Source organism: Harpegnathos saltator, unplaced genomic scaffold (genome assembly GCF_003227715.2).
Source record: "Harpegnathos saltator strain DR-91 unplaced genomic scaffold, Hsal_v8.6 scaffold599, whole genome shotgun sequence".
Classification (NCBI taxonomy): domain Eukaryota; kingdom Metazoa; phylum Arthropoda; class Insecta; order Hymenoptera; family Formicidae; genus Harpegnathos; species Harpegnathos saltator.
The window spans coordinates 1081904-1104322 of NW_020230425.1; the positions used below are offsets into that span (position 1 = coordinate 1081904).

At 46.0% G+C, this 22419-nt stretch overlaps 2 protein-coding genes across 13 annotated transcripts in view; both read left to right on the forward strand.

Annotated features, from left to right (window-relative positions):
* Nucleotides 1-455: 455 nt before the first annotated feature.
* On the forward strand, nt 456-2345 carry LOC112589765 (S-adenosyl-L-methionine-dependent tRNA 4-demethylwyosine synthase-like). Of its 2 annotated transcripts, XM_025304228.1 has the most exons (5): nt 456-664; nt 857-910; nt 1005-1067; nt 1345-1503; nt 1736-1923. In XM_025304228.1, exons 1-4 carry the CDS (start codon nt 648-650, stop codon nt 1466-1468), a joined length of 258 nt encoding a protein of 85 aa, XP_025160013.1. In that variant the 5' UTR covers nt 456-647; the 3' UTR covers nt 1469-1503; nt 1736-1923. The 2 variants fall into 2 exon arrangements, with proteins under 2 accessions (XP_025160013.1, XP_025160012.1); XM_025304227.1 differs by lacking the exon at nt 1345-1503 and having other exon boundaries at nt 459-664; nt 1736-2345.
* Nucleotides 2346-3411: 1066 nt separating this feature from the next.
* Dop1R2 (dopamine receptor 2) overlaps nt 3412-22419 on the forward strand; it is a 46711-nt gene continuing 27703 nt past the window's right edge. Inside the window, exons 1-2 of one of the 11 annotated variants that reach the window (XR_002162765.2) lie at nt 3412-3621; nt 9198-10983. Coding sequence is in view for 10 of the 11 variants with exons in the window: in XM_025304208.1 (XP_025159993.1) it covers nt 9773-10983 (1211 nt within the window). In the remaining variant the exon portion in view is untranslated. Of the gene's footprint in view, nt 3622-3732; nt 3756-5297; nt 5317-5690; nt 6146-8151; nt 10984-22419 lie in introns of those variants that run through there. The other 10 variants (XM_025304208.1, XM_025304212.1, XM_025304215.1 and 7 more) reach the window with 10 other exon arrangements.

The following is a 22419-nucleotide window of genomic DNA, read 5'->3' on the forward strand; positions in this document are numbered from 1 at the left end:
ATTCTTGAAACCAAGTAGAATAAAAAAATCTAGTCCTATTTTTTCTTCCGACAAATAGTTACAGAGATATGGTAAGCTAAATTTTAAAAAAATTACCAAATTTTCTTTAAATATCTCAAAACATATTAAATGAATAAGAAATGTTTCAGACAAACAGTTGTTTAAATTAATTGGTAGAAAAAGATGATATAATAAAAAATTGGGATTTCTATTTAAAAAAAGTAACGATCAATGAATATCTCGAAAATAATGCCATCTGTAAGCAAAATGATACAGTTTTATGTCCTCCTGGAAACATACTATACAACTTTTATCTGAAATATTTTTTTTCTAAAATGCTTAGTTTTCGAGATATTTCGCCGTTCCGGTACTTTTTATACACCTTGTATATACGTGTATGCAGAATATCCTTGAAAAAGAAATGCCGCTAGAAGGGAAAAAGATGAACGACCATGGTAACGCTTAACGTTTGTTTAAAATTCCTGCAAATTGACGCAAGCGATGCACCACACGTTTCGCTAAAAATTTCAAAATTCATCCGGGGGTAAAAAAATTGTTTTTGTTTGAAACGCTTGCGCTTCATAATTGATCCTTTACGCCCTGCTGCTACGATTTAATTGTAACGTAACACTGTAAAAGCACCCGTCATGTGTGATCATTGTGCGTAAGTACCAAGCATTTTTAACCTCTTACTTTTTATACATGTGTATGTGTGCGTATGTAGGAATATATATATATATATATATATGCGCGAAAAGTGGCAACGCGAGACGCGGAATTATACAAATTATTTACGACGCTAGCGATTATTTCTGATGTATCATTATATATAATCCTCCGACATGATTCTTTATAGCAAAATTATCAGCCAAAAAGGATACGCCGGTCAGGTGACGTGTCGGTGCGACCAGTGAGTGTCTCTACGTATATTTTTATAAACTTATAAATATATCCGCGTGTGTAGGTGGTGTACGTAACACGAGATACATATTGTATGTCCGCAGGGATGAGAAAAAGAACAGCACTGCCGTCAAGGAAAAGAGCATCGGTGGATGCTGCAGCAAAAGGTAAAGACCGCAATAGTCACACTTTAACTTTCCGATCAGCACGGACATTTATTCTCGACACATCTTCTGATCACCGCACTCGCGCTTCACGCTTTCTGAAATATTTCCCTTTTGATATTTCTCCTCTAACCTCTTCTTCTCTTACAAAATAAGAGAGAGCTCATTTCGAAAACCTATATGGCCGTCTGGCTTTACAATAACGACTTTACGAGATTCGCAGCGCGCTCTCTCGGCTATTTGATACATAATTCAGTGATTGACTCGACCGAATGCGCAGAGAAAAGCAGACAGAAGGAGGATGCTGCGGCTCGAAATGTTGCGCCGGCACGAAGCAAGAGCGCGGCGGGTGTTGTAGCGATGTTAATACGGATGAAAAGAGTTGTTGCCCCACGAGAAAGTAATCCGCGCCGTTAAGCTGGCCTGGCGCGTCAACGAGGTTAGAAAGGCGGCCATATGGGTGACTTTCAGGAAACGAATTGACAAAGTGTCTCTATTCTTTTTCACTCGCACGATTTCGAAATTCGGACTCGCCGAACGAGCGTCGTCGCGAATTTGACGGGTCGCTCGAATGAGATCGCGAATCCGTGAGAGCGGACGCATCGCTTTCTCTCTCGGGACCTGCGCCTCACAATCCGTCTGATATCATCAGCGTTTTAACATTTTAACAGGGCGAGAGAAGCAGCCGGCGGTTGCTGTATGTCAGGTTGCTGCAAACTGCGAGGCAAGGACGAATTGAAGCAGGAATGCTGCGAGAACGGCAAGCAGGCGAAGAACAACGCGGAGGGATGTTGCGCGGAAAATCGCAAATAACTCCGACAAATTCCCGCATCGTGTATCTTAATTAGAAAGAACTACCGTCACTCTGCCATTCCCATCCAGCGTAACATTGTTGCGTCGCGAGCGCGCGCGTTGGCACCGGCGCGGAAATATTCGAATAATAAAAATATCGAAAGCCGTGTACGAATTCGTTTCGAAGCCGTGACCGCTTCCTCTTTCGCGCATGTTTCGGCCATTTGCGCGCTCCTCGAGGTATTTCGATGACTGCATTTAATCAAAGCTACCGTCAAATATCGCTCCAAGCTGGCTTTCCGATAATTACGTTTATAGCAAAGGATATGGACGAATAAATACCCATAAAAATAGTGTTGTCGGTGCTTACATTTTTCAACAAGATCCAAACAAAATTCGGTAATTATGCAATATAGAGGATGCAGTGACTTTGACCTTGACATATGTTGTCAAGGTCATCACTCTGAGTAATGTGCAGAAGGTCTTAGGGCGGCGCTCATTGTTTGTGAAAAAGTTATCAGCGAGAGAAGTTCAACAAAATGAACGTAATTCATATTCACCGTTTATAATAAACAATGACTGCCAATTTAAACTTTGTTGCGAGTGGTACTCAGAACTATCAAAACGAATTATCAATCAACGCTCGTTTTTATATACATAAGTTTTGACGCTTAAATCTTTCGCCTTTCTAAATTGATAAGTCTACCGTATACTAAAATTGTAGATTCTGAAAAGAACAGCAAAGTCCCCTACGCAAGATTTGCATTTAAGTAATTGATTTGAGCCAAACTTGCGTAAAGGTCTTTGCTAATCTTCTCAGAATCTGTTATTTTAGTACATCGTAGACTCATTAATTTAGTAAGGTGAAAGATCGTATTTACGAAACTCGTCTTGTATTTTCAATAATTATGCAGTTAAGACTCTTCTCTGCTCACATATGTGTAAAGTTTACCGTACCTAAATATACACAGTGTCGAAAAACTACGCTCGATTAATGAAACTTCTTTCGTTAATAACTTTTTAACAAACAACGAGCGCCACCTAAAACCTTTTGCGCATTACTGAGAGTGTTGACTTTGACAACATATGTCGAGGTCAGTCATTGAAGGTGCATCCCCTGTATTGTGCACATTTACCCAAAACTCGTGGGGTGAAATTTCACCCCACTGCCGTGCGGCAGTCTTCAAGGATTAAATAATTGTATCTGACGTACGCAGAAGTGCCTTTCTCTCTCCTCCCGTCCTCCTGCGCTCGGCAAGAAGAATTCCTTCGCGGGACTTTTCTCGCACGGCGACACGTGCGTCGCGATTCCGTCGCGTGTTCAATCGGCCATCGTGGATGAACCCTTTTTATTCCCGAAACAGGGAGAGAGCGGGCCCGCGCGCAAGAGAGGACGTCGGCCAGGGTCGCGACAGGAGAGTGCGCACGGTCGAGCACTCGAAGAAAAACGTACGTAGTACGTTGCGAACGATATCGGCGATGTCGTCGCCGGTGAGAGTACGTAAGAAACGTGGTCTACGTCACATCCGTGTATATTCACGACGGTGACGCACATGCAAGAAACGGGGTGCCTCGAGCAAAAGTTGATAAGGGCAAAAGTGCGTGTGTGTGAGCGCGCGGGGATGATGCGGCTCGATGCGGCGCGCAAGCGCGACGGGTGCAGAGCTTTCGAGCCACGCGATGGTAGCAGTCGACCGTCTAAAACCGCGAAACACGTCCCGGCGTTCTCGAGGAAGAGGTAGTACGCGAGACCGCCCGTTGTCGTGTGAGTCCACCCGCGCTTCGCCGCCGTCGTCGCTGCCGCCGTCGCCGTCGCCGTCGCCGCCGCCGTCGCCGCCGCCGCTGCCGTTGCCGTTGCCGTTGCCGTTGCCGTTGCCGCCGCTTTTCTTTCGTGTGTATGTGCGTGATTCCGGCGAGAATTCGAGGGCGTCCTTGGCCGCGCTTGGTCTCGGCGACCCTTCCTCCTCGATCGTATTCCTTACCGCTCGCTCACACTTGATATCGACAGCCAACGACAGCGCAGGCCGGATCGCGAGCGAAATCAACCGCGCACCGCCGACGTCGCCATCGACGTCGTCGTCGTCGTCGTCGTCGTCGTCGTCGTCGTCGTCATCGTCGTCTTCGTCTTCGTCGTCGTCGTTCGCGCCACGAGCGTCATGACAGCGTGCATCAATCAGCGCGCGAATCGATCGGACGTTGGATGCGATCGGAGGAGCCCGTGACCTTGAATGTCGCCGTGCTAGCGAGAGATACGCCGGATTAGAGGGCAATTAACGCGCGTTACCCGCCGATAACGCGCTAATGGGGCACAAGCGGTACCCGCGTATATCTTCTCGGAGGAAGCGCGCACGGTGTGCTGCTGTCGTCGATGATGCCACGAATCGCTCATGTTTTCACAGTGGGTGCGCGCCACACGATCATCCTCTCTCGCCCGTTGCCATTGCCATTGCCGTTGCCTTCGCGATCGCGTTTTTCGAAGCATCTCGTCGAGCCGATTCGCGAGTGCGACCACGACCGCGATCGCGATCGAAGTGCGGATTCGAGCGTGGATCTCTCCCGCGGATCTGCCGCGATTTTGCCGCCGATTCTCCACTGGCCACATCGTCCTTTTCGCGTGTGATCCAGAATTGTACTTCGTCCAGTTGATCCGTGCGCGTTGTTCATCCGTTCGTCCTTGCATTCGCGCGTCTCGTCATTTACCGCTTCCACGGCGCGGCACTCGAACGCGCGCTGTTTTAACGCGCTCGGTCCGCCTAGCGCTCGATTTGATACGTCCGCTTCCGGGAAGTGCACGTCGTAAATGCTGAGAATTGTTCGAGGGGGTTGAAATTCACGACGCACCGCGATACGACGGCGATAGGGAAAGACGACGATAAGGCGAGACGACGAAAGAGATAGCCGGCTTGAAACGAGCAGGGATTACCGAAGATTGGAAGCTTATCGAGAGAAAGAGAGAGAAAGAGAGAGAGAGAGAGAGAGAGAGAGAGAGAGAGAGAGAGAGGGAAAGAGAGCATTCAGTCGAAAGTCGGGAGCTGCGTGAATCAATTAGATTCGCGTGTCTTTTCTCAGGCCGGACGCTCCGCGACGGAAATGACCGCGTAGAAGTCGAGTTTCAAGTACGAATGACACGCTCAACGACGCTCTTTCAGCAATGCTCTTTCGTTGTCGCGTTTTGTTGCACTTTGCCGAGAGTATACGCGCTCTCGCGGGTTCGCGGGAGCTGCCTGAGGGAATTTCAAGGACAGCCTTAGCGCCGGCACAGCGACGGACTCTGCAAACGTAACAACTGTACTGTCTTGAGCGCTCGTTAATCGTGCTGCGAATAATTCTCAAGTTTAATGTTTAAGCAGCGTCTCTCCGCTCGCGATGGGAATGCGTCCGGGAAAACGGATAAAACGGTTTAATTATGTCAGCGAAGATGAAGAGTCGTCTTTCCGTTGTGATGCAACGGGGCGGCGAGGTAAATCTCTTCTCTTTAAGCTATTTCCATTGTGCATTAATAATAAAAGGCAAGGATGAGAAAAGAGCGCGCAACTTGAGAATTATCGATGACTTCCAGTCGGAGGCGAAATGTCTACATCTATATTCGGTTTGATACGTTAACTATTTTCCGGGGAAAATGCGCGCGATTTTCGCCTCGGCCGCCCCCCCTCCTCTCCTCCGCTCGTCGATTTTGTACCTCGCACGAGGCGGAATTAATAATTGACACAATGCGCCGTATAAATTTAACTATAACCGCCGTATAAATCTAACTATAACCGCTCTCTCTCTCTCTCTCTCTCTCTCTCTCTCTCTCTCTCTCTCCCTCTCTCTCTCTCTCTCTCTCTCTCTCTCTCTCCTCTCTCTCTCTTTCTGCCGGCCGATCGGATATCTTTCGAGAGAAGCAGCTGCGCCTGACGCGCGTAAAACGAATACTCGGAGAGTGTCACGAACGATAATAGACTATTGGCACCCACTGACTTCCGGCTTGCGCGATTATCGTTCGGCCAATCTTATGCAATTTTTCAATTAGTCCCGCCGGGCTCGCGAATGCGAATGCGATTGCGATCAAGCCTCGTAAAACAGATTCTTCCTTCCTCCGACTCTACGACGTTAATTTACATTATCGTGCAAGTTAGAGCGAGAGCGGAGGCCGCGGGTATTAAATACTCGCTGGATATCGAGTGGACTCTCGTCCCCCTCGTGGAGGAATCAATTAGCCGGGATTCAAAGGATTTATCAACGCAACGTGCAAAATTGTGCGGTACAACTTGACATTATCACAACTTCTGCGCCGTCGTGTGCGCTCGGTAAATTTTTCGATTTTATTCTCCTTGTCTCTTGTCGTCCTTCCTTCCTTCTTTCCTTCCTTCCTTCCTTCCTTGCGTTTTCTCCTCCATTCGACTTTTCTTTCAATTCCTAACTACTCTCTCAGGTATCTCCTCTTTTATTTCCTCGTTCGTGAGTTATCTCTGGCCGCTCTTGATCCGCCTATCGCAGTTTCATGCACTGAGGAGAAAGCGGGAGAAAAGAGACTCACACGGAGACTCGGGCCGACCCTTGTCGGAAAACACGATAAAAGGATTTGCTGTCTGAGGGGAAACATTCTTCCTCGCAACTTTACGCAACGCGTTTTCATAACAATCGCTTAATTTCGCGCGTTCCGCCCGACTTCTCGCGAGAGTTCCCGCACTCGCAGTCGATACTCGCATTTCTCAAAGTAGGCTGCGAGCGCGCGCGGGTTGACAAGTTTAAGGGGCGACGTGTGTGAAACGGCGCTTTTCCTCCACGCTCGAGTAATACCGCGCTGAATATACGCTACTGAAATGATTTTCCCCGTCGTATTCGCGCCTTAAGCGACTTAAGCCGCGCGTCAAAAACTTAAATCGACTGGATCGCGGCATGAACTTTCAAGTCGCGGATATTATCGTCCGCCGCGCCGCGTTGGCCCGCGCGAAAGTGTGCCCCCCATTAATGAACGCGAGCCGCTCTAGGAAAATTACTTTTTTTGCAACGCCGCCTGGCTATATCGATCGCCATCGGTACTATTCATCCGTAATGACCAAGTTCAACGGCGGCCTTCCTCAACGGCCGTAATATCGAGTGTTCGTTACACTGCTAAAACGAGGAAGGCCGCGAGGACGCGAGGGTGCGGGGTCAAAGATGATCATAATAATCACTCAACGATGAATTATCCAGAAATAGCCGCGCGCTCTCGGTCTATAATGCCGCGAAAGAAGACGTCGGGGCTCTTTGAAACTGATTGTTCACGCGCGGCGCGCGGAGTGATGGCGCACGTATAGGGTGTAACATCAACATATAAATCAGTATAACGGGTTGCCTGCCGCTATTCGGACGATAATGCAGAGGTTACCGAGAAAGTCGCTCGTTGACTTTGTTGATAATGATATTTGCAGTGTTACTGATTATGAGTGCAACTAACTTTGCACCGTGATCGTTATGGCAGTTTTTCGACCGTTTGTGACGGAAATCGAGCCTCATTGAATTGAAGATGTGTAAAAACATAAACCTGAGAAATATACATTACGGATTTAGTTAGAGTAAATAAGAGTAATAGATTAAGAGATAAATAATATAACATATTTTCTTGTTTCACATAATTTTGTAATTTTCTTCCTGCGTTGAAAAGTTCGATAGGAATTAGAGATTAGAGAGAAATATTTAGAAGTCTTATATACTATATTCTATGCGTGTTTCTACAAAAGGTCGCTTCTGCAAAGGTAAGCTGACCAAAAACGCAGCATAAATATTAATTGCAACTTAATCGACGACAACTATCAAGCGACATATTTTCAGTGTATTATAGTCTTGTAGCTTGATCTGTCTAATTATCTCTTTTATCGAAAATAGAGCTCGATAGTTGTCGTCGATCAGAAGTGATTTCTTGTAGAAACATGAATAGCATATAAGACTTTTAAATATTTCTATACCGTTCTTTCTAATCTCCAATTCATATCGAACTTTTCGACGCAAGAAAGAAATTAGGAAATTATTTAAAACAAGAAAATAAAATTGTATTACTTATCTCCTTATCTATTACTTTTATTTATTCTGCTTAAATCCGTAATGCTTATTTCTCAGTTTCACTCTTTTAAACATTTCTTTTTTAATTTAATAAGGTTCGACTCCTGTCTCTCTCATAAATGGTCGATAAATTTCAACACAAAAAAGGAATTAGGAAGTTATGTGAAATAAAAATATATTATATTATTTATCTCCTTAACTATTATTCTTATTTACTCTGCTAAATTCGTAATGCTTATTTCTCAGTTTCACTTTTTAAACATTTCTTTTTAATTCAATAAGGCTCGCTTCTTGTCAAACGATCATGACGATCACAATGTAAAGTCAGTTGCACTCGTTATAATTGGGAGCATTACAAATATCATTGTCAACGAGCGACTTTTTCGGCAACCTCTGCATTATCGTCCGAACAGGCAGGCAACCTGTTATACTGACTACAATATGTTAATGTTATATCCTGCACGTGGATTCGGGCTTCGTTTCTTAATCGTTCGGTCGTTCGACGACGCTACGCGTGTCATTCAAATCCAGCAGAAGTGCTCTCCCTTCTTTGGCTCGCTTTTTCCTATTTCTTTTTCCTCGGTTTTTCTTTACGACCGAACAGATACGCGTCGGCGTATTAGGTGGAAACCTACCCAGTATCGGCAGTCCTTCCCTCCCACCTCTTTTTCTTCCTTTTCTTCTTTTTAATGAACTTTCGACCGCATTCTGTCTGCACGAGTCCAATATATCCGCACGACAAGGACGATCCCGAAGGAGAGGATCAAAGACTTACACACGACGATGACGACGACGACGCGAAGCGAGGTGACGCGATTGTTTTAATATCGCCCCAAAAGAGTCCGTCCAGTTACGTGCCCCCGAGGGTGAAATTTCTCAGACGTCACGCTCGTGACGGAAAATGAAGCGGTAGTTGTTACTCGATAAAATTGCCGGGGCGAGAAAATCTACTGAAAGTTAGGGCGCGCACCGGCACGCGTTTGTCCCTTAACTTTGACTGCTTTACGATTAATTGGCGACAGCGTTTGCGGCACGTGTGTATATGTGTGTGTGTGTGTGTGTGTGTGTGTGTGTGTATGCGTGTGCGGCAACGCGGAGCGTGAAACTTTCGCAGACTTCGTTTTAAGCATCGCGAAGCATCCAGAGGGAAGAACAGGTCGCTCTGTTTCTCCCTCCCGTTGGCCCGCGAGTAACTTGTATAGCTGCACTCGATAAAATATTAGCATCGTCTCCTTCCGAGAACGATCGCGAGCGCGGGAACGTTGAAAATCGGCCAGCTTTACGGCGCGAATTTACGAATTCATTCGCTTGTTCCAGGTGTCGGGAAAGGGCGGTAAACTTTAGAGTTTCGCACGAAAATGCGAGCATGAACGAAAAGCCAACGAGTGCTAGAGGGAGTGTCCGAACTTTCGACATTATCCCCCCGATTATGTCACCGTTTTGCCCACGCGTTGCTTCGAATATCGCGGCTGGGAGGGGAAGCGCCGTTCCGTCGGACAGATAAGCGACGAATATCGAGCGAGTTGAATTGAGCGCGAAGCTCAAGCGAGCGAGGATACAGTCGAGATCGCGGGTGGAAATCCTTGTAAAACCGCGGCTGCGGCCCTCACCTCCTACCCCTCCCCCCCCCCCACAGCGGCGGCTTCGGTGGAATCATTAACGATTTGCGGTACTTGGAGACGGAGTCAAGATGAGAAAGCGGCCGAGAAGAATCGGGGGTCGAACGAGCGTAGCGAACGAGCCGAGGTGCAGCGGCGAAGCAATGACGTCCAGCCGGCGTCGTCCGACGAACATGAAGAACGTCGAGATCGTCGTCTCGGGCAATCGCGTATCGGGGTGATCGCGGCCGGCTGAGAGGAGCGTCGTAGTGGTACGGCTGCGCACGGCGAAACATGAACGACAGCGAGATCTATTTACTGAGCTGGGAAGACGAGGTACACGCAACAAACAACGACGATCTCGGCAGGAGCTTTTACAACGCAAGCTATCCGCCGTTCAACAGCAGCTACGAGAATCTCTGGGAACTCGCGACTGATCGCGCCGGACTCGCGATCGTTCTCCTGCTCTTCTCCGTAGCGACCGTCTTCGGCAACACGCTGGTGATATTGGCGGTGTTCAGGGAACGGTACCTGCACACAGCGACCAATTACTTTGTAACCTCATTGGCCTTCGCCGATTGCCTGGTCGGCCTGGTGGTGATGCCGTTCAGCGCGGTTTACGAGGTGCTGGAGAACCGCTGGCTCTTCACGACCGACTGGTGCGACGTGTGGCGCTCGTTGGACGTATTATTCTCCACCGCGTCCATCCTGAATCTGTGCGTCATCAGTTTGGACCGTTACTGGGCGATCACCGATCCGTTCACGTATCCGACGCGGATGAGCCGGAAACGCGCGGCCATCCTCATCGCGATCGTGTGGATCTGCTCGAGCGCGATCTCCTTCCCGGCGATCGCCTGGTGGCGGGCGGTGCGGACCGAACAAGTGCCCGAGGACAAGTGCCCGTTCACGGAGAACCTCGGCTACCTCATCTTCTCGTCGACAATCAGCTTCTACCTGCCGCTCTTCGTCATGGTGTTCACGTATTACCGAATCTATCGCGCCGCCGTGATACAGACGAGGAGCCTGAAGCTCGGTACGAAGCAAGTGATGATGGCCTCGGGCGAGCTCGAGCTCACTCTGAGGATACACCGGGGTGGTGGTACCAACACCGACGCCCGCCACCTCTTTCGAACCACTTCGAGCACGCCCGAGGAGCTGCAGGATCTCGAGGAGCCGCTAACCGCGCTTCACAACAACGGTCTCACCCGGGTGCCGTCCGCGAGGCACACCATCAACAACAAGCAACACCTCGGTAAAAACTTCTCCTTGTCGCGCAAGCTCGCCAAATTCGCCAAGGAGAAGAAGGCGGCCAAGACTTTGGGCATCGTCATGGGCGTCTTCATCATCTGCTGGCTGCCGTTCTTCGTCGTGAATCTATGGTCGGGATTCTGCACGAGGTGCATCTGGCAGGAAGAGATAGTATCCGCGGCCGTCACATGGCTCGGTTGGATTAATAGTGGAATGAATCCCGTGATATACGCTTGCTGGAGCAGGGACTTCCGTAGGTGAGTTTTTGCGCGGTCGTTTAATCGACGACGTCCCCTCGCTTCCCGAAACGCGTTTTCTTCGTCGGAAGCCCAGGCAGGAAAAGTCCACTTTCTCTCGCGTCTTTCGACACACTCGGTAACGTTTATCCCGACCTCGACTCTCAATGTATCAGCGGCGCGAAGAAATGTGTCAATCCCCATCGGTCATGACAACTTGCATCGGCGAACATGACGTTAACGACATTAACTCGCGCTTCCAACGCGCCGGAAAAGCGTTGCGCTATGACACCAATTCGCATTCGAGATTGTCTCGTTGCGCAGTGGAACGCGTTGTGCCTCAACACGTTGACGGCCACATTCATTTGCATTGATTGCGCGAAAGCTTAACTGATGGTCCGATTACTGAAGATGCTTCTGCTGGAGAAATCTTATTCGAGATGCATACACAAAAATCATTTTTATTGAACAATATACTGAATATATATATATATTTTTTTTTGTTTATTGAATATTAATATATTCAATAAATATTCAATATATATACAGGGTGTTCGGGATCTTTTGGAAACGAAAAATTGTGAAGATTAATCAGATCAAACCGAGAAGAAAAGTCATGTACCATTTTGCAAAAGTCGCAATAGTTATTAACTTATTAATGATCACAAATCATTAGAGGTCTTTTAATTGAGATTTTTTAATTGATAACTTGAAAATTTGCTTACTTATTTGCTAATGGTAAAGGATCTTTTTATTCAGAACGACCTAATCTACAATTATATGACGGCTATTATATCTAACGATAAATATGAGTATATTGAACCCTGAATATTGAACGTGTGGCTAGGCACAATAGCCGTTATATAATTAAGTAGATTAGGTCATTCTGAACCAAAGAGTCCTTTACCACTTTGCAAATAAGTATGCAAATTTTCAAGTTATCCATTAAAAGAGCCTCTAGATGTGTTCATTTTCAATCGTTAGTAACTTAATAACTATTACAAAACTTTTGCAAAATGGTACTTGACTTTTCTTCTCGGTTTGATCTGATTAATCTTCACAATTTTCCCAAAAGATTCCGGACACTCTGTATATCGAATAATATATCATCCTGTATTATGTAAGACATATTCATACTAAAGGCTAAATTTATACGTTACGACAATTAATTAACAATTCCTAACGATGAATCAATAGCTCCCAACAATTAATATTTGATATCTTTTCAACTTCACAGAACAAAACAAAATTTATACCATACGTCAAATGGTTTATCACATTATTTTTTATACGTTTCAAATAACACGAGTATATCCTAGTCGGACGAACAGTATGATATTTCCTCAGCGTGTACGAATGTAGATAGTTTCTTGAAAAATTCTCTACGAGTATGTCTGTCACGTCCTTTCGCTGCTGCATTATTGGCTGCACAAGCCATTTTTTTAATGTGATTAATTATATGTTTACTTATAACCTTAACTCGCGATATGAGGTGCGATAGTAGCACATTGTACCGGTCATCGTGACAGCCAACGCGACATTCAACGTATTAGATATGGTATGCTTTAGTCACGAGACGTCAACGTAATGCACATAACGTCTCGGAACTTGACATCGCTTTCTTCCTCGTGTGCTTGACGTGTTACGCGTAACAAATATGCGGTAGTAATACCAAAGGGTATTAATACGCGCCTACATCTCGACGTCGCGCGCGAACACAGGCCGCGCGTCGGTTTACGAGGGAGACACACAGTCTAGTTTACAATCTATCATCACATGCTGACATCAGCCGTTACCCAGCCGCCGATTGCCGTGCGCGTTCTGTCCTAATGCGAATATCGGTTTTATCCTCCCCGCAAACTTGCTCTAACCAACGGTAATCAGCTGAGCGCGCGCCGAGTGATACGCCGGTATCGAACGAATTAGCGACGTAGAGGATGATATTCAGTCGAAGGGAAAGAGCCGTCCGAGAATGAGACGCAGAAAAAGAAGGAACGAAGAAAAAGGGAGGTAATACTCGCGAGACTGTGGGTCGATTTTAAGCCAACTCGACGGAGCTTCTTCTCCTTTTAAAACGCGATGTGTGTGTGTGTGTGTGTGGGCGTGTATGTGTATACGGCTGGGATTTTCCACAAAGACAGAGAAAGAGAATTTGGCTAACGGGATTGTGGGTGGATTAGGCAGGGACCCTTTAGCAAATTACTTTTACTTGCCCGCGCGAAATGAGCTTGGAGTTTCAGGAACGGGGCGCGCATCCGGCATTTTCTTCTCCCGTCTCCGCTCAAACGGTCTCTAAAGTGGCGCTCGTGAAAAAACATTCATCACTTTAAATACCTCTTTGACTTCACAGTGACTGCAACAAATCGAGAATTCTCTCTTTTCCAACGGCGCTCCCTCACGCCGAGTCATTTAAAAAACGCTCGCCTACAATCATCCTACGACCCGAGGTGCGTGAAACGTTTCTGAGGGAACGAGGAAACGACAAGTAACTAGGAGATCGATAGATCCTCTGGTCGCATAAAAAGAAGAGAAAAGAAAACGACACCGTCTCGCGCCGGAAGACTCTCGATATAACGCGTCGGAGAATAAACTCAGAGGAAGGAGGACGACAGGAAGGAGCAAAAAAAACGGAGGTGCAAAATATTGGGTTGTTCAGAAAGTCTGTGCTTTTATTTCCGATAGATGGCTTTAATTGTATATTTAATGTACTGGACGAATCTATAAATTTATGAGCCCATGCGCGTTTGACAACTGACACTTACAACTTCCATCAAGGAAAATGTGCGCGAATCGATCAACAATTATACTTTCTATTACGTTTTGGAGAGTCAGCATGAACATCTTCGCCAAGTTTTACTTTATTACTTCCAAAAAGGAAAGAACGCTGTGCAGGCTTGTGAAAAGTTGCGTAAAGTTCACGAAGGTGACGAAGCCGTAAAAGAACGCCTGTGTCAATATTGGTTTGCTCGTTTCCGTTCTGGTGACTACAGCGTAAAAGATGCACCTCGCTCAGGTCGACCATCGGAGATTGATGATGATAAAATAAAGGCATTAGTTGAAGCTAATCGACGTTCTACCATTCGTGAGCTCGCTGAAGCACTAAAAATACCGATTGGAAGCGTATACCTTCATTTGAAACAGCTCGATTGCGTTAGTAAGCTCGTTTGGGTCCCGCATGAACTGAAAGAAGTACAGACATCTGCGATCAACTTCCGAAACGTGAATCCGACCCATTTCTGAAACGCATGATTACTAGCGATGAAAAATAGATTGTCTACAACAATGTGAAGCGAAAACGATCGTGGAGCAAGCGCGATGAGCCGGCTCAAAGCACATCAAAAGTAGACATCCACCGGAGAAAGATGATACTTTCAATCTGGTGAGATTGGAAGGATGTGGTGTTTTTCGAGCTCTTATCAAGGAATGTTACGATCAATTCGGACGGGCACTGTTAACAGCTCCACAGATTGAACGAATCAATAGCAGAAAAGCGGCCAGAATTGATAAATCGCAAAGAAGTGGTCTTCCATCATGACAACGCTCAACCACACACAAGTTTGATGACTCGCGAAAAATTGTTAGAGCTTGGTTGAGATGTATTGCCTCATCCACCGTATTCGCCAGACCTTGCAGCATCAGACTACCATTTGTTTCGGTTCTTGCAAAACTCCTTCAGTGGAAAAACGTTCGCTTCAGATCGACGCTATCGAAAGGCACTTGGTTCAGTTCTTCGCTAATACAGATAGGAAGTTTTTCGGGATCATGAAGCTTATCGAAAGATGGCAGAAAGCCATCGAACGAAAAGGACAATATATTAGGTAAATCGGAAAGTTCCGTTCATCTAGCGGCAAGTACACTGCAAACACGAGTGTGTTATTTTGACGCGTATAAGCTGAAGCTTCCTTTACGCATATCTTGTCGTCTTAAATCACGTCGTTTAACGCGTTTAAACGCGTTAAGTGATATCGAAATGCATCAAATGACGTGATTTCAGACAACAAGAAACGCGTGAAGAAAGCTTCAGCTTATACGTGTCAAAATAACACACTCGGGTTTGCAGTGTAGCTATAGCTGAAACTGTCGTTAACCTCTAATGTCTAAACGAAGCTTAATGGTTTGTTTTGACATCTGTCAATAACATTCAGCACATAAAGGTATACGTTTGCATCAATAACATTGTTTTTTACTGCATCGAAAATGTCGAAATTTGAGTCAAATAAGCGTCATTTGCGCGAAGTATTAATCTTTTGCTTCAAGTGGAAGAAAACTGCAGCTGAAGCTCATCGAATGCTTGTAGAAGTTTATGGTGATAATGCTCCTTCCGATAAAACATGCAGAGAATGTTTCGACCCTTTAAAAGTGGTGATTTTGATGTAGAGGGCAAACAGCGGCTTGGACGGCCAAGAGTATTTGAAGACAAAGAATTGCAGGTATTGGTGGACAAAGATCCATGTCAAACACAAAAGCAACTTGCAGAAGCATTAAATTGTGCTCAATCTGTCATTTCCGGTCGTTTGAAAGCCTTAGGAAAGGTTTACAAGAAAGGAAAATGGGTCCCATATGAACTGAAGCCAAGAGACATTGAAAGGCGAAAAACCACCTGCGAAATTCTGCTTGCTAGGCAACAAAGAAAGGGGTTTTCACATCGTATCATCACTGGGGATGAAAAATGGATTTATTTTGACAATCCCAAACGTCGAAAAACTATTTGCGATCCCGGCCAACTCTCAACATCGACGTCAAAGCGGAATATCCACGGAAAGAAGGCAATGCTCTGTATTTGGTGGGATCAGAAGAGTGTGCTGTACCACGAGCTGTTGAAAAGTGGCCAAACAGTCACAAGGGATCTCTACAGAGAACAAATGATCCGTTTGAGCCGAGCATTGCACGAAAAACGACGAGAATATGAAAGGAGACAGCATGATTTGCTTCATGACAACGCTCGGCCTCACGTCGCAAAATCTGTCAACGAAACGTTAAAAGCACTTTGCTGGAAAGTGTTACCCCATGCTACTTATTCCCCAGACTGTGCCCCTTCCGACTACCACTTGTTTCGGTCGATGGCACACGCACTTGCTGACGAATGCTTCAATTTTTATGAAGACGTCGAAAAAATAAGTCTCTGACTGGAGGATAGCCTCAAAAGATGAGTCATTCTTTCGCCGCGGAATTCGCTTGCTGACCGAAAGACGGAAAAAAATCATCGTTAACGATGGACAATATTTTGATTGATGTATTTTTTCATTTTGTTCCTTAAATAAAGCCATACGTTTTGCAAAGAAACGGACGGAACTTTCCGATTGACCTAATATCACTGATTGATGTTCATTCTTTTTGTACAAAATAAACGGTCTTGAAAATCACCGGAAGAAACGCAATGATTTTTGGAGCAACCCAATAGAAGTAAGATTGCGCAAAGACAAATGAATGCAGATATGTCCGCTGAGCAGAGGTGCTCAGAGCTCGGAGGAATAACGAGTGTGTACACGCGCGACGTATGTGACGAGCGTTAATGTAACGGCATTCGTCGGGCTGCCGATGATGGGAGAAGCTGCGCTTGCACAGCAATGACGACGACGACGACGACGACGACAACAGCAACACAACAACGTCCATTTGGCCAACCGGCAGCGCGCAAGCTGGCAGCGAAGCGCAATGGACAACGCGCTGATCTGTCTCGCCATGTGGACACGTCCGCGTGCTAGGTACATCGCGAATCGCGTGCAGAGCAAATTACGCCACTCGATGGGGGCGATGTAACGCTGACGTTGAATAGAGGGCCGATATACACAGTAGGTAACGCTGTGACGCCAAACGCCGTTGTGTACAGCAATCCCACGTGTAACTATCACGCTTCACGGGTATTTACTCCGTCCATACAGGTAAATGTAAAATCAATAGACCGCGTACTTTCTTTATGGTAGACAGGACTGGGAGGACCTATCCTCTAGGTCGTAAAATGGATAGTTCGATCGCTCTAGACGGGCGGATATTAATAAAAGGAGCAATCGCAACACACAACTCAGTGCACGAAAGCGCCCTCGGCTTTCGCGGCCGAGCTGAGCGAAAGAGACACCAGCTGTGGCCGGCGGAATAAGCGCGCGATAGACGGAGGAGAAATTCAAATATCGATGAATATCGACGGTACGGATCGGAGGAAAGAGAACCCGTACGAGTTCGCCGACGCGTTTTTTGTCGTCGTCGTCGTCGTCGTCGTCGTCGTCGTCGTCGTCGTCGTCGTCGTCGTCGTCGTCGTCGTCGTCGTCGTCGTCGTCGTCGTCTCGCATTGATTCGCGGCGTCCATCATATTTTTCCGAACACCTCCGCGTCCGGGGTTAATTATAATCGGCGGAATATTTAGACAAGATCGCGCGCAGCGGTTTGCCCTTTTTGCGCGGTGTCTTCAATACTCAACGTGAGAATTCCAAATATAAGACGCGGCCGGAATAGCAAAGGATTTCTGCCGCGCGATTATTATCGGCCGAACTAGCCGCGCGATTAACTCGATTTGAATCCAGCTGCTCGTGCGTCGCGCTCGCGTCAACTCGATTGAATTGCATTTCCGATTGCGCAGACGGCGCTGCGGCTCTCCATAACGCTTCTGTCGATAAAAGTCCGAAAAGATTGAATTTATAATTCCGTCCCGTGTAAGCCACCAGGAGTCGCCGCAATTTAACCAGACGCGGTTATAACTCTCCCGCTCGTCCCTCGTCTCGGTACGACGGATAAAGTGCGAGCAATGTTCTCGCTGAAATTACGAAAACATCCCGGTGAGCGCGATGCAATTTAAAGTTTCGACGAGCACACGGCATTCCGCAGGATGCGTATTCCGTTTGTATCCGGAAGTGGAACGGACGCTGACTGTTCGAAGATTCCACCTAAGATGACAGACGCGGTGAGGATACAAGCAGCTTTTTATCGGATTGGAACATAGAGACGAGAGAAAGAGAGAGAGAGAAAGAGAGAGAGAGAGAGAGAGAGAGAGAGAGAGAGAGAGAGAGAGAGAGAGAGAAGGAAAGAAGGAGAGAAGGAGAGAAGGAGAGAAGGAGAGAAGGAGAAAGAGAAAGGGAAGGAGGGGGAGGGAGAAAAAGAGAAAAGATGAAGAGAGAGGGCGATGGAGGGAGACGGAGGGAGAAGGGAGAGAGAAAGATGAAAAACACTAACTGGCTGGTGAGACGAAGGCGTAAAAATAATTCTGCGGGAAACATACGATCACGTTCAAGCGCACGATCTCATCTGTCGTAAATACTGTCCGATTTGCACAAAGGGCATGCGTATGTGTATCCGTGGCATCCGAAACGATACAAACTTTGAATGACAGGGAACGATGCGGATTGCTCGCATTTAATGAGAGAGTGGCATTACGATGGGGCCGGCAGAGAGTGATCTGTCTTCGAGGGCGTGAAACTTCAATTTTCAACTTCGCACTTCGAACTTTTACTTCGCATTTTGTATCGCGTGAATTACTCACTCGTTACTCCATCCACCTTCTCCTTCCCCCCCTTTTTCTCTTTTTTTCTCTCGATGTCAATGTTACCTCTCGTCCCTTTACGCTTCCGTAAGCTAAAAAAAATCCAACACATCCCGACAAATAATCCGCGACAAAGCACGACGACGGCACGTGCGCACCAGAATATCCTCACACACGAACAATTTTCACAGGGAATTGTATTTGGCTGTTCCGACGTAACGTTTCGAAACTAACTTACCACGGTTATTTGTTCTGATTAGTGCACTTTCGTGAAACGTAATTATGAGAGCGCGCTCAAAACACGAATGTACACACACTAATCCTGACGATACACAAATTACAATACATACAAATTACAATACGCTATCAAACAAATGCAGCCAATTTACGCGGGACGGAGGTATATTTGATAATGACAAAATGAAAGAGAAAAGAGGTTTCTTTAAAAACGCAAAAATAATATCGCTAAAACGCTGGCTCGCGCGAGAGAAGACAGCTCGGGGCAGATGATGAAACAACGTAAATCTCGCGCGTGATATTATCCGGCGGGAAGAAAAAAGAAACACGAAAATCCGGGTATCCCGAGTGTTATCGGAGTAACGAAGAAACGAAGGAACGGTGAAAGAAAGGAAATAAAGCAACCGATAACATTCTGTTAGCTGCTGGACCGGGCAAACTGGGTCACCGATCTCATAAAGAGACTGCCAATTCAAGGCCGACCGAATTTCCGTCGCTACTTCGCGAATAATCGGCCACGTCGATGTGTTCCGTTGCTCGAACAATATCTATTTCGCCCCTTCTCTTTACCCGCCATCTGATATGTCCAATATAAATCGAGCATGGCGGTGGCGACAGTAAAAAAATAAGATAACAGCGTCCGATTCTCCGATGGCGAATCTTAAGAAACAATCTCATCTCGCTGTGTTCGTTTATATCGTTTTGTGATTGTATATTTCGACTAGTTCGGAAAAGAGAAAGAGCAGAGAGAGAGAGAGAGAGAGAGGGGGAGAGAGAGAGAGAGAGAGGAAGAAAACGACTACCCGCGTTTTACATATTCTTGAGATAAAATCAATTTAATAAACATATATTAGAATAATTTTTCTCTCTTTTTCTCCTTCCTTCCCTCTCTCTCTCTCTTTCTCTGTCTCTCTCTCTCTCTCTCTCTCTCTCTCTCTCTCTCACTTTCTTTTCTGTCACGAATATACGAGGAAGAGGAAACTCACTCGGAATAAATAAGTAAGAAGAAAAAACAAGGAAGAACGAAGAGGCGAGTGGCGTACGGTAGTTTCATTAAAAACTTGGAAAAAGTCGGAAGTTTACATTAGGCGTTGTTCCCCCCTTTCCCCTCTCTTCCTCTCGCTCTTTCTCTTCTCCTTTCGTATCTTGCTGAAATTTTAATGACGCGCGCCGGATTCACATCGTCCGATAAGAATCCTCGCTCGTGTCTTACTTCATTGAGCCTTGCGCTATTGTTAGACACACTATGGTAACTACGTAACGACCAATAATACGATAAGGATCCTATAGCAGGTCTCTCGTTGCCGACGGAAACTCTGATATCGCACGACAGGTACACGCGGGACGGGAGAGCCCGGCCTAACTGACGAAAACTCATGGAAGAGGAAAAGGAGGAGAAATTAAATAACTCGCGCATAATTATATATCTCCGCTGTACAAACCCTGTCTTTCGCCGTACATCCGCGGTTGTAAAATTGGCTGTCTAGCGCGATTAAAAGTGTGCCAAGGTCTTGCTAAGTAATTGACTTCTTCCCAATCGGGTCGGCCCGTTCATGATCGGCGAATATGCGCAACGTTTGTATCTTTTCGCAAGTGGAAGAAGAGACAGAGGAGAGAGAGAGAGAGAGAGAGAGAGAGAGAGAGAGGGGAGCTCTCTCGAGCGTGAAAACGAAAGCGAGGCCCATATACAAATGGCGCAGTGCATAAAGTCGCCAAGATCCCGGGATTCGACGACGTCGAGACGTCGCGTCGCGTCGCGTCGCCTGGCCTCGCCTCTCGCCCCGTCCTGCCTCGCCTCGCCTCGCCCATCCTGGCCTGGCCCAGGCTGGCTTCGCGTTCGGCGCCAAAACGTCTGTATATTTCGTCGTTACTCGTGTTACTAAAAACGAGGATACCGGGAGGAGGACTCGACCAAAAGTAATAGGACGGAGAGAGGGGAGAGCGTGACGCGAAGGGCGCAGCAGAAGGGTGGAGAGGAAGGTAAGATCGCGCGCAGATCACGCCTGGTAAGCCGTAGCCGTAAATCTGCGGAGCTACGTCACCCCTATGGCTCTTCGCTCTTCGCCCTATGGCCCCTCTTCGCTTCTCCTTCTTAACCCCGTTATCTCTGTTTGCCCCTCCGTGAACTTCAGCTAGGCCGGGATTACGTGTTTTCGTAACATATATATATAGGACAGACCGTAGGTCGACTCACACACTCGATCGACTTTTCCACCTTCCCTCGCCGGATAGGCACACGCAACCGGCGCGCGAATCCGTATCCTGTGTGTATCCGCGTATCTCGATGTACATTCGCGTGATTCTCTTCTCTATTCCCGCTCGGCGTTGGACTTTCGTCCGCGCGTATTTGAGCGCGCGCCGGCGATAAAATAAATTCGATCGATCGTCGAACTGTCACACGCGCGGACAACAGCGCGCCGTGCTCTTTTCGTGTATGACCCTTCCTCCAGAACGATCCCTTCCTCCTTCCTCCTTCTCCTTTCTCCTATGTCTCGCTAGTAGCGCTCATAAATTAAGTATTTGGAGAGTCACTCGAATTCACACGCGAGCTGCCATCGCTGAGCACCTACGAGTGCTTTTGGGAATTTGTCGTTGTACTTTTATGTACGCTGTATGCAATTTTGAACTTTCTCTCTCTCTTTCTCTCTCTCGTTTTCTCTCTCGACCTCCATCGAGATATGGATCCTACTTTTGATCTCGACATTACGTTACACGTTAATTTAATACTCCGAAATCTTTACTAACCTCGTTTGATTGTAAAATATTTAACCTACAGTTTCGTCGAGAGGTCTTAACCCCCTCCCCCTTCATCAGACGTTCATTTAAAAACTCAAATCAAGATGTTGGAGTCAATTCGACACTGCAAGTAAATCGATATGCTAATTTTGAAGCTTTACCTGTAAAATTTTTAAACAAGATAACGATGACATTTTATTGAACCTTGATAGCTTGATAGAACCAGGCTAAAAGATGAAATTAATTGGATTGCAGAAAAAAAGTTCCATTCATATGAATTTTAAAAAGGGGATCAAATTGACGCTCACATCCCTTGATGAGGGTTAAGAACGGCAAGTAGCGAATAAAGCGTTTCCAGCTATTTAGAGGTGCTGAGTAGGACTTTAGTTTCTATATAAACTAAGCCTAGAACACACGCACTTTCTCCAGATCATCACAGAAACACACGTTATGGGTCTAGGAAACTTTTACGACTTTGAAAGGCTGTAATCTCGGTTTAACTTAATGTTTTTGGGTGTGGTTTTTTTTCTAAAGCTCTGGGATTTAGGAATATAGTTAAATAGATTATAATAGCGAGAAGTTTATCTTGCTAAGTTGTGAAGTAAAAACTAAATATTGGAAATAGAATATTTGACAAAAATCCTATTTTTACAGGATCTGGGAAATCCTAGGTACGTGTTGTAGGCAGGATTGGGAAAGTTACTTTGTAAAAGTATTTAGTTTACAGCTGCAGTTTTCTTCATTGAAAAAGTAACTAGTTACAGTTACAAGTTACCGACCTTCAAAAATACAGTTATAGTTATTTAGAAAGCAACAAGTCGTTACTTTTCAGTTACTTTTTTACAATAATTGTGCTATTATTTTAAATTTCATAATTGTGTAAATTCCTTCATATTCATATAATTTACATAGAAGTGGTTTATTGATTATTATATTCCTCATATTGTATATAACTTTTACAAATAATTAGATCCATTAAATTAAATAAGCAATTTATATTTATTCTTTAAGAC